This window comes from Fukomys damarensis, unplaced genomic scaffold (genome assembly GCF_012274545.1).
Source record: "Fukomys damarensis isolate Sample0158 unplaced genomic scaffold, DMR_v1.0_HiC HiC_scaffold_19, whole genome shotgun sequence".
Taxonomy (NCBI): Eukaryota; Metazoa; Chordata; class Mammalia; order Rodentia; family Bathyergidae; genus Fukomys; species Fukomys damarensis.
The window spans coordinates 26300002-26313443 of record NW_022900931.1 but is presented as its reverse complement, the minus strand read 5'-3'; the positions used below and the strand labels follow the sequence as shown (position 1 = coordinate 26313443).

The 13442-nt window shown below is 55.1% G+C and overlaps 1 protein-coding gene across 1 annotated transcript in view; it reads right to left on the bottom strand.

Annotated features, from left to right (window-relative positions):
• The window catches only part of LOC117286896, a 14884-nt gene extending 10664 nt beyond the window's left edge, over positions 1–4220 (bottom strand). The window contains exons 1-2 of the mRNA XM_033765952.1: positions 4173–4220; positions 3061–3577 (exon numbers count right to left, since the gene is read on the bottom strand). Of these exons, the coding sequence (XP_033621843.1) occupies positions 3061–3577; positions 4173–4220 (565 nt within the window). The remainder of the gene's footprint in view (positions 1–3060; positions 3578–4172) is intronic.
• Positions 4221–13442: the final 9222 nt, after the last annotated feature.

The following is a 13442-nucleotide window of genomic DNA, read 5'->3' as shown; positions in this document are numbered from 1 at the left end:
GACCCTCTCCGAGTGTAGGAAGGGATGGGACGAAACGGCGGGACGCCCTTCTCTTACTGACTGGAGCGGGCGGCAGAGCGGCCCCGGGCCGGGACTCACGCTCGGCCCCTCTCCTCCCGGACGGACTCGCAGCCCCCTTCGGCACTGGCTTCTCTGAGCTGCTGGGGAGCTCCGCGCTCGGGCAGAAAGACTAGCTTGTCCTGATTTTCTCCCCCACCCTCCCAAGAGCTGTAACTATCTTGGCTTTGGAGAACTCTGGGGAGTTGGGAGCGGAGGTCAGGTGTCTTGTCAACACCTCCGGCGGGGAGATCCGGGTTTCCGGAAACTCCGGGCGCCGTTGCCCTAGCGCGAAGGCCTAGCCTCGCACCCTCCCCGCCAGCCCCCCCAGCGGCCTGGCGGGGCCTGCGCGATCGGCCTCGCCTGAAAGGGGCCCCGGGGACACCCACGGCGGCCCCTCGGCCTCGGTGAAGGTGGGAAGCCTGGGAGAAGCCACAGAACGGCAGGGTCCGCTTCGAGCCGTCGTCTCTCAGCGGGGACCTTGGGATGGATCACCCAGCCTGGGAGCTTTCTGCAAGTAGAAAGGTGCTTGGCGAGGCCACTTATGTGCCACCTTCAGAGAGGTGGCCTGGAAACCTGTGCGGTCCACAGAGGCTTGTAAACCAGACGGCTCTTCCCCCCAGCTGGTCTCTGGGGGGGTCCCTACAGCCCTGCCCCCGGGCTGAAGGCGTGGCAGGGCCTGTTCTGCAGCCAGTAGGACTGACCTGAGGCGTCACCACACCCAGAGCCACTCAGATGGCGCTGTGCCCCGCCCAGTCTTTGATCTGCTGTAGGGACCCTGCCCAGGGTGGGCACCCCGGGGTGTCCTGGCACTGCCAGGAGTGGTTTCTTACACTCAGCAGCTTCTGGGCACCACAAAGCACGTCAGAAGGCTGCTCCTGCCTCTAGCCCCACCCTGCCGCACCCTTTTTCCTCTCCTACCCTGGCGTCTTCCCCTTCCAGTCTACTTCGTAGTTGCCTCGAGCTGCCTTGGCTACACCAAGATGTGGAGCTGGGAGGACCCACGGACCGCCACAGTACCTGTGTGCCCCTGGCTGCCCCTGTGGTGTGGGCAGCAGGCTGAGGGGAGACCCCCACAGCCACCCCACACTGTTCAGTCTGTTGCCTGCTGGCTTGCAGTCTGCCATGCCACTCGCCAGCGTGCCACCCGTCCCTGGCTCCAAGCTGCCACCTAAAACAAATGCCTCCCTCCAACCGCCTCTGGATTTAGAGGAGGCAGTGACTTCGCCCTCTTGCTCCTCGTGAGGAAGCAGGGAACCAGAGAGGGTGGCTTGCCCAGGATCTGGAGGCTAAGCCATTTTTGCAAGTCCTGGGTCGTTTCCTGTCCTTCCTCCTGTCTCCACCACAGGGAGGGAGGTGAGCAGTTTGAGATAGAGCCTCAACCAGAGGAGACGATAGCCTGGGGCCGTGTTACTTCTGCTTGTGCAGTGCTGTTAAGTCTGCATCTCTGCCCTCCCCAGTGCCCTGCAGAGAGCCAGAACAGGACATACTATGTCTGTTTCATGGGCTGATTGTAAGTCTGGCCCACAAGACGTTAAATGACTTGTGACAGACTAGTATTGGATATAAATTAGTTTACCCAGCAGGGTTTGATAGCTGGATGAGGATAGAAGGGTGGTATGAAACTCCCAAAAGAAAAAAAAAATTGAAACCGGGTTTTACTGCAAATTCCAGGTTGGCCTTGAACTAACTCACTAGATAGCCCAGGTAGGGCTACAATTTACAGCCATCCTCCTTCCTGCCTCAGCCTCCCCAGTGCTGGGATAACAACGTGGCCACACCCCGCCCTTAAATTATCTTTTAGGATAAACTATGATCTAAGGAACTGCGGAATTATTACGTTGGCATCACTTCTTTCTCCCTTGAGACCAGCAGTTTATAAACTTGGCAGTTGGCACCTAACAGAGTTGTGGGGGGTGCCAGTCCCAGGGCAAGGCTGTGGCTGGGGGGCTCTGGGCCTCTTCCCTGGCCCTGCCCTCGTCTCCATGGCAGCTGGGTTTGTGCACCCTGCCCTCCCCACATGGGGCGCCGGTGCCCAGGGCCAAACCAGCAATCAGTCTGTTTTTCCAACATCCCCAGAGCAAAGGACTCGGCTCTGTTTTGGTTGTTTCTGCATTCCCTCCCTCAGCTCTCCCTGCCTCCCCCTTGCCCCGCCCCCCAGTAAAAAGGTTGGGAGGGAAAGCGCCTTCCTGATGTCAGAGTAACAGGAGGATTCCGTGAGTAAGGTAGGAAGCCAGGCTTAGGACGGGCTGGACTTTGTCCAGTTCTGTCCCCTCAAGTCCTAAGCCTGCTGGCTATCTTGAGAGAGCAAGTCCCTGCCTCACACTCTCACCCACAGATGAAATTGGGGATCTCTTTCCAGGAATAGTGTCACCTGGGCCTCCCAGGGGCTGCTCAGAAACACAGACTTGCACTGGCATTGGGGGTGCCTGTTTCTGCATCCAGCTCTGTCCCCAGCTCACCGAGAAACCTTGTTGTGCAGGCCACTTTTCTGCCCTAGACCTCAGTTTCCCCACCTGTAAGCAAGCAGACTCAAAGTTTCCCTTTTAAGCTCGTCTCCAACTCTAACCCCACCCCGGCACCTACGACAACAGCCCAAAGTGGAGAGGGGGAGGGCAGTGCAGCACGAATTTGGTCTGTTGGGCTGGTGCACAGGTCTCAGCCTGTTCTGCCACTGCCCTTAGTGTCTCTTCCCGCTCTCTGTCTCCATCCGTGCCAGTCCACACCGAGACTTTCCACCTGGGGTTCCTTGGGCGCTGCCAGTGTGCCTTGGGCAGGTGTGCGGTAGAGTCTGATGGGTGGAGCCCCCACCCTGCAGGCTCACACCCTGGGCAGCGCAGCAGCAGACCAGAGAGAGATCGGCGTCCATCCGCGGCTGCTGCTCCCTGGTAGAAAGCGGTTTGGGCTACGGGGAAGGTGGAAGCTCCTCTCTCTGAGAGGTGTGGAAATGTAAGCCACAAGTGTGGCCAGGAGCACACGCCCAGTCCATGCAGCCTCCCTTACCCGCTCTTCCTGCGCCGGGTCTGTTTTCCTCCACGGGCACAGGAGCTAGCGCTTCTGAAGGAAAGCCACGTGGCAGAGGACGGGAGGCCTCAGGGTCAGGGTCTGAGCAGGCAGGGACAGTGGAGCGGCAGTGGCAGGGCTTGGCCCCTCTCTGCCTACCGGCTGCCCACACGCAGGAGCTGTGGCTTGAAAGTGGAAGCTGGGCTGAGGAAGTAGCTGGGCTGTTGGGTGAACTGGCTTTCCACACCCATGCCGCCCGGGTGCCTGGCCGCTGAGGCAGCGCTGCTCCTGCTAGAGCCGGGGGTTGTGGGCAGAGGTGAGCCGAAGCCAGTAGGGTTTCTCTCCTGCCCACATCTTTGGTTTCTCCCCACCTCTGCGATGGTTGCTGGCAGCAGAGATCCGGGCTCCTGCTGGGTGGTGGCAGTGACTTGGATTCCTGTTCACATACACACGCACACACACTTGCACACTCTACTCTGTTTTCAAGTGGCCCACAGCACCTTCCAAACCTCACTTTCTGGTCTCAGAGGAAGCAGCTGCCGGTTCAGACCGAGTTTAGAGGGGCCAGCACACTTGCTCCCCTAAATAAATGCTACTCCTGGCTTTGGGACTGCTGGATGTGACCCCTCCCTCTTGCCACAGAGCTGCATTTGTTGTTTGCTTTCCTGTTTGGGTTCAGCTTTATAAGGAGGTGTGGCTTCTGGGATCCGTCGCCAGTTTGGAATTTAAAGCCTGGGATTTTCTTCTGTAGAGTATGGGCTTTGCCTGGGCGTGTGCGCCAGGCAGCAAGCGGCCCTGGGGGTCATGGGTTTGTGGGCTCTGCCTGTCAGCACAGGCCATGCACAGACCTGAGAGGAGCTGGGAAAGGAAGAGCCCGGCAGTTGGAAGAGGCTGCATCCTCCTGGCCCAGGTTGGGTCACGGGGACTCTCTTGGACCTACCTCAGGTTTTTTGGATCAAAGCCTTATCTCTTAACATCCAGAGCAGCGGCTTCATTGTTAATATGCCCCAGGACCTGGGCTACCAGGTGAGATCGTTTTGCAGTGGAGAAAATTCTAGTGACAAAAAAGGCTACTCAATACATTTTGTAAGTTTGTGTTTTGGAGGGCTTGCCTGCTTTGTCCCGTGGAAAAAGTCAGGCTGGTCCAGGGACATTTTCATTTTCCATCAAGTGATGGCACGCAGCTGTGGAAAGCAACATAGCCTGTCCCCCATGACAGAATTCTGCAGTAGTCCATCCATCCAGAAATCTCTCCCCCCATCAAAAACCACTTCGCTGTGAATAGTTTTTAAGTATTGTACACTGTCATTGTAGATCCCCTTAACCTTTTTAGGGAATCCTGTGAAATATGGATCTGCCCCCAGAAAAATGTTTACCCTTTTTTTTTTTGGCTTCCTTCCTGGAGTTCCATAGACCCCCTCCATATTAGTTTTTCTTCCTCAGTTTCCTGGCGATTCCTGCTCTGTCCTGAATCCCAAGTTTCTGCCCTAGGAAACAGGTTGCCTCAATACTGCTTGGGGGCAATGTGGGGACTTTGAGGAAGGCATCAGAAGCCCTAATTTCCCATAATTTGCCTCCCAGACTGGAAGCCGCCTCCCCATCCTTTCTTGCTGAATGGAAGCTTAATCATTGCCCAAGGAGTGGCTTTGACTCTCACTTCATTTAATGAGTGTTCTGTGTTTCTAGTCCACACAAAAAACCCAGCTTTATGAGCTTCCGGCCAAGGTTTGCCTGTTGGTTGAGGTTTTCCTTGGATCAGTGATGTCTCTGTTCAAGAAGAGCCGAACTGTCTCCTCCTTCCCTCCAGATAGAGCCTGGAAGGTTCACCCTGGCCTTCTCTCCTTTCCTCTTGTCTTGAGGGACCTGCCTGGGAATCCAGACTCCTGGTGAAGTGACAGGGACAGACCACTGTCTGACTTGGAGAGTGGCCTGGGTTCATTGATCCCAAAGAAGATAAGACCCCTCCGGCTGAGGGGCAGCTCAGGAGTAGAGCGCTTGCTTGGCCTACACAGGCCCCAGATTCCATCGTCAGTGCTACAGAAAGGAAAAGAAACAAAAGTCTCTGAGTGGAGAGGTCTGGGGACTGTTGCTGATTTAGTGAAGAAAAGGGTGTAGCTCAGTGGGAAGGTCCTGAATTAGATTCCCAGTACTAGTACAAAAAAAAAGGAACCAGAGAGCAAGACACTAAGTCACTCTTAGCCCGCTTGCCACACCCATTGGGAGCAGACTCTGGCTGCTAGGAACTCAGCCCTTCCCAGCCTTCCCTGTGTACACCCAGGTTCCAGGGAACATTCAGACCCAGGGCCATACTCCTGCCAGCTCCTACAGCCCAACCAAGTTCTTTGGTGTCCAGAGGCCGTCCTCCCTCATCCCCAGCTCTTCCCTGCATGGGAACATCCAGATGGAGAAGCAGCACCATGCCTGTGTGCTTCCCGGAGCAGCTCCTTGACTTCGGGTTAAAAATACCATAAAGTATATTAGACAGCTTTATTAAATCCAAAACAGATTTCTGTGGCATTCTAGTTTTTGTTTGTTTGTTTGTTTGTTTCCCCACCTGCATGGCTTGGATCTGCAGCGTGGAAAACTATAACATGGGTCAGTTAAGGCTCTTGTGCATCTCCCAGTGCAGCTCACTCCTCAGGAGGGTGTGCACCTGGAGGCCCCACCTGCCCCCACAGGGCTTCCTGTCCCACTGCATGTGGGCACCCTCCTCCTGTAATGGTTTCACTGGGATGGGGACTCTCTTTCCACTCTCTGTTTTCCCATACTCCAAGACAAGTTGCCCAGTAAAGTCTCCCTTAGAGACCCAGAAAACACATTGCAAGTGGCAGTTGGATTCTCTTCCAGTGCCAAGAGGGTCCTTTCATCCCTCATGACCTGGGAGCCTCAGGAGCTATAGGTCTCTGGGGCTGGGGCTGGAGCTGTAACACAGGCCTGTGCAGTGCCATCTTGTCCCTTTGCTGGCAGGGTGGGGCTCTGGGTCCCACTCTGGGGCTGTTCCTAGAAGGGCCAGCGGACACTGGCCCTGGGAGGGGCCACTGCAATGGGTAGCAGCAGCAGCAGTCAGGAAGAGAAGGAAAATGAGCCAAGTTGCTCTGCAGGGTCCACTCCCCAGAGCTCTGCGCCTGCCAGCGGAGAAGGGTGGGACACAGCCCTGGGCCCTTACTTAGGCCATGCTTGTTGGCTGGGAGCTCCTTGAGCCACAAGGACAGCACAGGTGCCCTTCTTCCCTCACACATGACACTCTTGAGGCCAGCAGGGATGGAAGGCGCTACTTTGAAATGGGACCAGATGTGTTTAGGAGGGAGGAAAAGGAAAAATTCTGGCTTGAGAAAAAAAAAGACACCAAAAAACCAGCAATCCCAGGGTTAGGAGTATAGCCCCGAGGGGCAGGGGGAGAAAGACCAGCAGTTCCACATAAAGATTGAGAATTCAGGTTCACAGTCGCAGTTCTGAGTTCACATTCAACTCTGCTGTTTATTTGAAGTGTGATCCTAGGCAAGCAGCTTCACTTCTGTGCTCTAGGTTTCTCCTTGGAAAAAGTGGAAGGTGATACATTCCCTTCCCGGTCGATTGTGAAAGTTAAATAGTTCAGGTGAAGAGCCGAGAGTGGGTGTGAACACAGGTACTTTAGTGCCTGCTATCTGATTATGAAGGGGCCTGCAAGGGAGGTGGGATGGTGGCAGAGGGCCAGCTGGTGATGGCAGAGCCCTCACCCCTCCTGCTGGCTCGGGCCCGCCGCCCCACATGGCATTGCTTAAGAGCTATAAAAGCAAGGGCATCGCCCACTTCCGGGGCAGCTCCCCCAGCAGAGCGCGAGAGTAAGCAGCAGTGTGGGTGTCTGGTCACCAGACGTCCAGCAGACACACGATGGAAAACAAATGTGTGGCATTCTGGAACCTAAAGCAAAACATCCCCAGACAGTGCCCCCCATCAGATGATTTTGGTTAAGACCAGAATTCCTGCTTTCAGCAGAAGAGGGATTGATTTATGGGCTGGCCAGTGTGTGCTGTGCGTCTGGGAAGCAGGCAGTAGAAACTGGAATGGAGCTTTCTTGTTCAGAGCGGTTACCTTGGGCCTCGCATCTGAGGCCGGACTCCAGCCCCGCACTCCATCCCCAGCCAGGGCCTGTCTCACCCCTGGAAGGATTTCTCCACTTGTGAACCTGTCCAGACTGGGTTTGCTGAGGAGAGGCTTTGGAGGCCCTGCAGCCCCTGCCACACCCTGAAGAGAAGGCCAAGCTACCGCCCTTCTCTGTGCACCACTGTGCCATGGGTCTGCCCACTCCGTCACTCTGCCTGTTGTGTGGTCGTGTCTCTCGCTCTGGCTGTCTGCCAGTCTCCTGGTCTCTGGGAGGGTCCTGGCCACCTGGCCTGTAAGGAATCGAATGCTCACAGACCTTACAGTCCAACAGCCCCGCTGTCCTCTCCCAGGGAGCCTCCACAGTGGCCAGCTCTGTAACATAGTGGCCCCAAGCATGCTGTTGCCTTCTCCGGAAGGGCAGGCACTACCGGGGCAGATAAGCCCCTAGAGGCAGAGGAGCAGTGCTGCCTTTGGTTTTTCTGTGTGTCTGGGTGCTGCTCTAGAAAGGAGCCCAGGCCTTCACACACTAGGCAAGTGCTCCACTTCTGGATGACATCTGCAGCCCTTCACTTGACTGAGACAGTGTCTCACTAAGTTGTCCGGCCTGGCCTCAAATCCGCAACCCTCCTGTTTCAGCCTCCCAAGTCGTTGAGATTATCAGTGTGCTCCACCTTGCCCAGCCAGTGGTGGGATGGGTAGAGAAGTGGGCTGCCCCTTCCCCTCCCTCATGGACTCCTCTGGATGGGCCGCATCAGGGAAGCTGGAGGGGTCCTAGTCACCAAGTCAGACCACGCAGTCATGGCGTTTTCCAAGCTGCCGTCCTCCCTCAGGTTCCTGCTCCCACCTGGCAGTGAGGGCACGGGCAGTGAGTTCCCCACAGACCTGCCTGCTGTGTGCACCCTGCCTCCGGCGGGCAGCCCATGAGTTGCCTGCAGATCAAGGCCATGAGAAGATGACAGACAAATACCATACATGTGGCATGCAGGTCCTCAGATAGTCACTGTTTGGCACTTTAGTGGCCATGATTTGTTTTTCTTTCACCCGTCAGTGGAGAGATGCTCAGAGACAGAAAGCTCTACCCAAGTTGAGTCAGCACTGAAGCTGCATAACCCTCACCCTGACCAGCAGCCTCTGCGCAGTTTCCATTTTGTTTGTGACCCTGGGAGTTAAACCCAGTAGCACTGAGCTGCACGCTAGCTTTATTTTATTTTTGATTTTGAGACGGCTTTTCCCGGTCATTAAATGACCCAATCCATCCTACCTCAGCCTCCTGGAGAGCTGGAATTCTGAGAATGACTGCCATACTCGTGGGTCTGTACATTTCCTTGTTTAAAAAGAAATTTATCCTTTCTGGTGGTTGGGGACATACGGCCCAGTCTCTGAAAGTGTTCTTCCCAGGCTTGAGTAGTGCCGACCACACGTGGAGGGGCCTCCTATAGCCCACAGCCCCCAGGCCCTGTGGGAGCGGTGCCCATGAGCTGCATGGAAGCCAAGTGCAGGGCCCGACATGAACCTTCCTGTGGCTTTTCCCTTTCTTCTCCCTTCTTGCCTGCATACTTGCCCACATGGTAGTGACCCAGGCACAGACCCACAGCCGTGGGGTGCATGCCTCTCCCCAGGCATCCTAAGGAGGACAAGCTCCACTCTGTACCCCGTCACCCTGAAGTGGGAAGTGCCCCTCTCACAGACAAACTCCGCTGGAGGAAGTGCACACCTTCCCTTGCGGGCCTCCTGCCTTTCTTTCCGCAGAGGCTGTGGAAAGCTGGCCTCTGGCCCTTGGGCTGGTGCAGGGGTTAAGTGAAGGCCTGGAGCTTTAGCTTCCTCAAGTTTGAGTGCACTTAAGCTTCCTCAGTGGGATTTGTTCAGACACAGACAGCCAGGCCCGCACCCACCTGGAGTGTCCGCTCAGTCAGGAAGAGGGCCAGTTCACCTGTCTGCGAGTTTGGGGGCTGTACTGCTTCGCTGGTCTAGACAGGGTTTCCTGGGCTACTTTTGGAGACACAGATTTGAGTGCTGCCATGTGATGACAGCAGCTCAGCAAAGGCTCAGGCAATGTCTGGAGGGGAGAGGAGATGGTCAGGCTGGGCCTGCCCACCAGGCCCGGGGATGGCTGAGCCCATGAGGGGGACTTCTGGTCTCCGGGGCTGTGGTCACGGGGTCTTTCACCTCCCTCTAGTAAATCGTGGCAGTGCCCTGACTGATTACATTCGGCCATGAGCTGATGGTTCACTGAAGACAGCAGGCTGTGGTGTTTCTGCTGCTGCTTGGAGTGGAGCTGGGTTTGTTTGCTCTTGAACTGCACGATGCGCCAGGCACTCTGGCTGCCTCTGGTTTCCCAGGGCCAACAGCTCAAGCCTCCATTTACTGGGGGAGGGGGAGGGCTGGGGAGCCCCCCCTGGGATCCTGTTTGTTCTTGCCAGTGCTGCCTGGCCCAGCCTCCTGCCAGGGGCAGCCAAGTTGTCATGGAGATGGGTGAGGCCCAGAGCCACAGGTCTGGGCTGCTTGACTTGTTTTTAAATGTCAAAGCCTGCTGGACACAGAGGGCCTTATCTGCTTCGGTGCTTTCTTGTGGCGTAATTACCGAGTTCGGTCTGTGCCTGTAGTTATCCAAGCCCAGAGCATTCAAAACCAAAACCAAAACCTGGGCAGTGTGCAGGGAACTAAAGAGCAAGAAAAGTTTACCTAGGCATGGTGGAGTACATTTCTAATTGCGACTACTTGGGAGGCTGAGGCAGGAGGATCACAAGTTCCTAGCCAGCCTGGGCAAACTAGGCAAACTCCTGCCTGAAAAGGTCAGGGGACGGGATGAAGTTGGATGTGTAGCTCAATGGTAGAGTACTTGCCTAGTATGGGTAAGGCCCTGGGTTTAGTCTCCAACACAAAAGAGTGCCTGTAATCCCAGCACTCTTGGAGGCTGAGGCAGGAAGACAGCAAGTTAGATTGCAGCCTGGACAGCTTCGTGACTTAGTAAGACCTCCAAATAAAAAAAATCAATCAAAAACCTCAATCTGCATAGGGATGTAAAGGCCCTGGGCTCAGCCACCAGAACTGCAAAGAGGAGGGAGAATGCACATACAGTTTGTTTCCTGCCCAACCCAAGAAAGCCCTTCCTTCCTGTCCCTGACCCTGCAGAGCTCAGCCTGGGACCCCAGGAAGGACGGGACCTGGAATCTGCCAGCCTGCTTGGCCTTGGCCGCTCCCCACAGTGGAAGGTGGTTTGTGGGTGTGAAGTAGGTAAATACATCCACCTTCCCTGAGCTCTCAGGCTCCCACAGAACCCCAGTGTCCTCAGGTAACCGAGCCTGCCCGGTCGCCTTGGTGGATCCTCAGAGGATGGCCCAGAATGCCCTGCATTACCTGGCATCCTCTCCTGTCCCTCTGAGTTTATTACTATAGTTATCATTGCCATTTTCTCCATACAGAACCTGGCTGGCTACAATTTTCGGGTTTTATATGCACTAGTTTATTTAATGCTTCAGCCTAGGCAGAAGGCGGGACAGACAGCACAGGGATTTTTTTTGGTGGGGTGGGAATATTTTTGTTTGAACCCAGGGCCTCTTCACACATGCTTGGCAAGTGCTCTGTGACTAAACTGTATCCCCAGGCCTTTATAGTTTGAGACTGGGTCTCATGAAGAAGTTGCCCCGGCTGGCCTTGAGCTTGGGATCCTCCTGCCTCAGCCACCTGAGTAGCTGGGATTATATTTGTCCACCACTACACCTAGCATTAAAAAAAAATTTTTTTAAATAAAGGCTCCAAGTGTCAGAAGAGCTGAGGAAAGTGTTTGGTGCCATTAGAGCTCCCGCTGGCAGCGCCAGAACTGGAGCCCAGAATCCACACCATCTGGCCCATGGCCACTCGCAACACAGGGGTGGAGTAGACAGGTGTGGGAACACGTGGAATCGCAGGTGACTGATGCCACCTCACACCAAGCAGCCATGCAAAGGCCTCTTGCTCTCAGCCCTTCTGTTTGTTGAGCCACTTGTCCTGCTGTTGCTCTTCAGAAGGACAATGGGAATGGAGATGAAGACCCCTTCTTCCTACCCCTGGCCACTCAGCACTGCCCACCTCCCTCCACCCTGCCCGAGGTGGCAGGTGAGGCCACATCAGGTCACAGCAGACCACAGAGAGAAGCCACCATGGAGAATGATCTACTGTGCTTTCTGGGCTTGTACTTTGGTCTTAGTTCTGGATTTTTGAGTCTGGATCTCACTGTATAGCCCAAGCTGGCTTAGAACTCACTCAGGGCGGTCCTTCTGCCTCAGCTTCCTGAGTGCTGGGATTACAGGCGTGTACCAACCTGCCTGGCAAACTGCTGTCTGGGATTTTCAAGACAGCTGGCTAAGGAAAGTGTGATGAGTATTTTGCTTTTGGAAGGGTACTGATCAGGCCATGGACAGAGGGGCTGAGCAGGCACCAGCCAATTTGTTTGCGGGAGAGGGTTTTGCTTTGATAAGGCACCTGTCACCTGCAGGAGGGCCACAGTGTCCCTCTCCCACATGAAACCGCCTCCTTCACTGCCCATTGCCACCACCTCTTTCCACATACCTGCTTCAAGAATTTCTGTCTGTCCACTCACCTGTGCCTACATCACTCCACTGGTTCTAACCGGAAGTCATTCTCCAACCTTGGCCTAGGGTCCCCCAAGCTCTGCTACTTCTGATTTTATTTTTCTTTCTTACTTTGGAATTAGAGATGATTCCTTTAACTATGGGCGCACATTTGGGGTAAGATTTCTGGACCCATGCCTGTGACAGAGCTGCAGTGAGGCCCTGGCCTTCACCAGGAGCCTGGTGAGGTGCGTTCCTGAGGAGAGGGTGCAGGAGACCCACGGAGGGCTCTGTTTGGGGCAGGACTGGGTTTCCGTGCCTCACCTCATGTAGCTGAGTTACCTGTGTGTTCGTGCAGAATCAGAGGGCTGCAAGGGTAGCTCGAGAACACAGGCCCTGTGTTCCATCCCAGTACCACACGGACGTGCGCACACACACACACACACACACACACACACACACACACACACATACGGGTGTCTCACTGGGATTCTCAGATTGCTGGGGGTGCAGCTAGAATGAGGACGGCAGTGCGAGGACTCTTGGCTTTGCCTTAAATGTGATCTTGGCATTCACAGCATGCAGAGAAAGAGAGAGAGGTCTTTGTCATCCACTGCATATTCCCAAGTCCACCCTCGTGGGTTGTTCTCGGTATTTTCTCTGAGCAAGTCATTGTTCTTTGTTGTTTCTGACTCCTGTGAGATACAGACGATGGATCTGATGAAAAGCCTGGTGGGGAGAAAGGCTTCCTGCCAAGGGAGAGGGCCCAGAAGAGGACCTTCAGTGGATTTCAGAGATCTCTGTCCCTGGAGTAATAATAGTTCCCTTACTGAATAGTTATTTGCTGGTAACGCTTCTGTCTGAGGGATGGACAAGGCAGGGAAGACACAGAGAGAACCGAGCAGCCACCTGACCAGCAGAGTATGCGCTAAGATGGGCCAGTGAGGTAGAGCTTGAAGGAGCGAGGGACACCGGTGCTCCCACATTGTGCCTGGGAGACCGGGGCAGGGGGACGCCAGCCTCAGTGGCAGGAGTGACATTTTGGAAGGAGGAGCTTGGGGGACAGAGGTCCCCGGAACGCAGGACACTTGTTTGGGGAACTCTGGGGTCCATCTGAGAGCAAAGGAAGAGGCAGGGTACAGTGAGGTCCACTGCAGGGACCCTCAGGGAGGCTAATCCATGTGTGACAGCTTAGCAAGACTGCAGGTGCTGAGGGACCGCTGAAGGGGCAGCTTGTGCCTCTTTTACTTGTCGGACACAGAAACTGCCCTTGCCATGATGGCAGCAGCAGGAAAGGGGTTAACACAGGAGCCAGGCCTACAGGAGACAGGAATCTTTGAGGGACAGAGGGAGGCCCCAGCTGTTGCCCTGCTGCTTTTCTAAACATTTCATTTTGGAATAGTTTTAGGCCTACGTGAAAGTTGCAGGGTAGTTTAGCATCTGCTCCAGCTCCTCACTAGTCCCTGCCTTGTTCTGCCTCCCAGGAGGCCAGGTCAGTCTATTGCTTTCAGCTGAGCTGCAGGCCCCCGGGCTGTCATCCGTCCCCACCTGCTCTCTTCCAAGTCCCCAGGCCACATGACAGCTGGGTATCCCCTAAACCTCCTCTGCTCAGCGACCAGTCCTGTCTTTCCTTGTTCCCTGCGACCTTGACAGTTTTGAGAAGTACAGGCCCAAGTATTTTCTGGGCTGACCTCGATTTAGGTCATCTCCTGTTTTTCTCTTAAAAAAAAAAAAAAAAAAAAAAAAAAA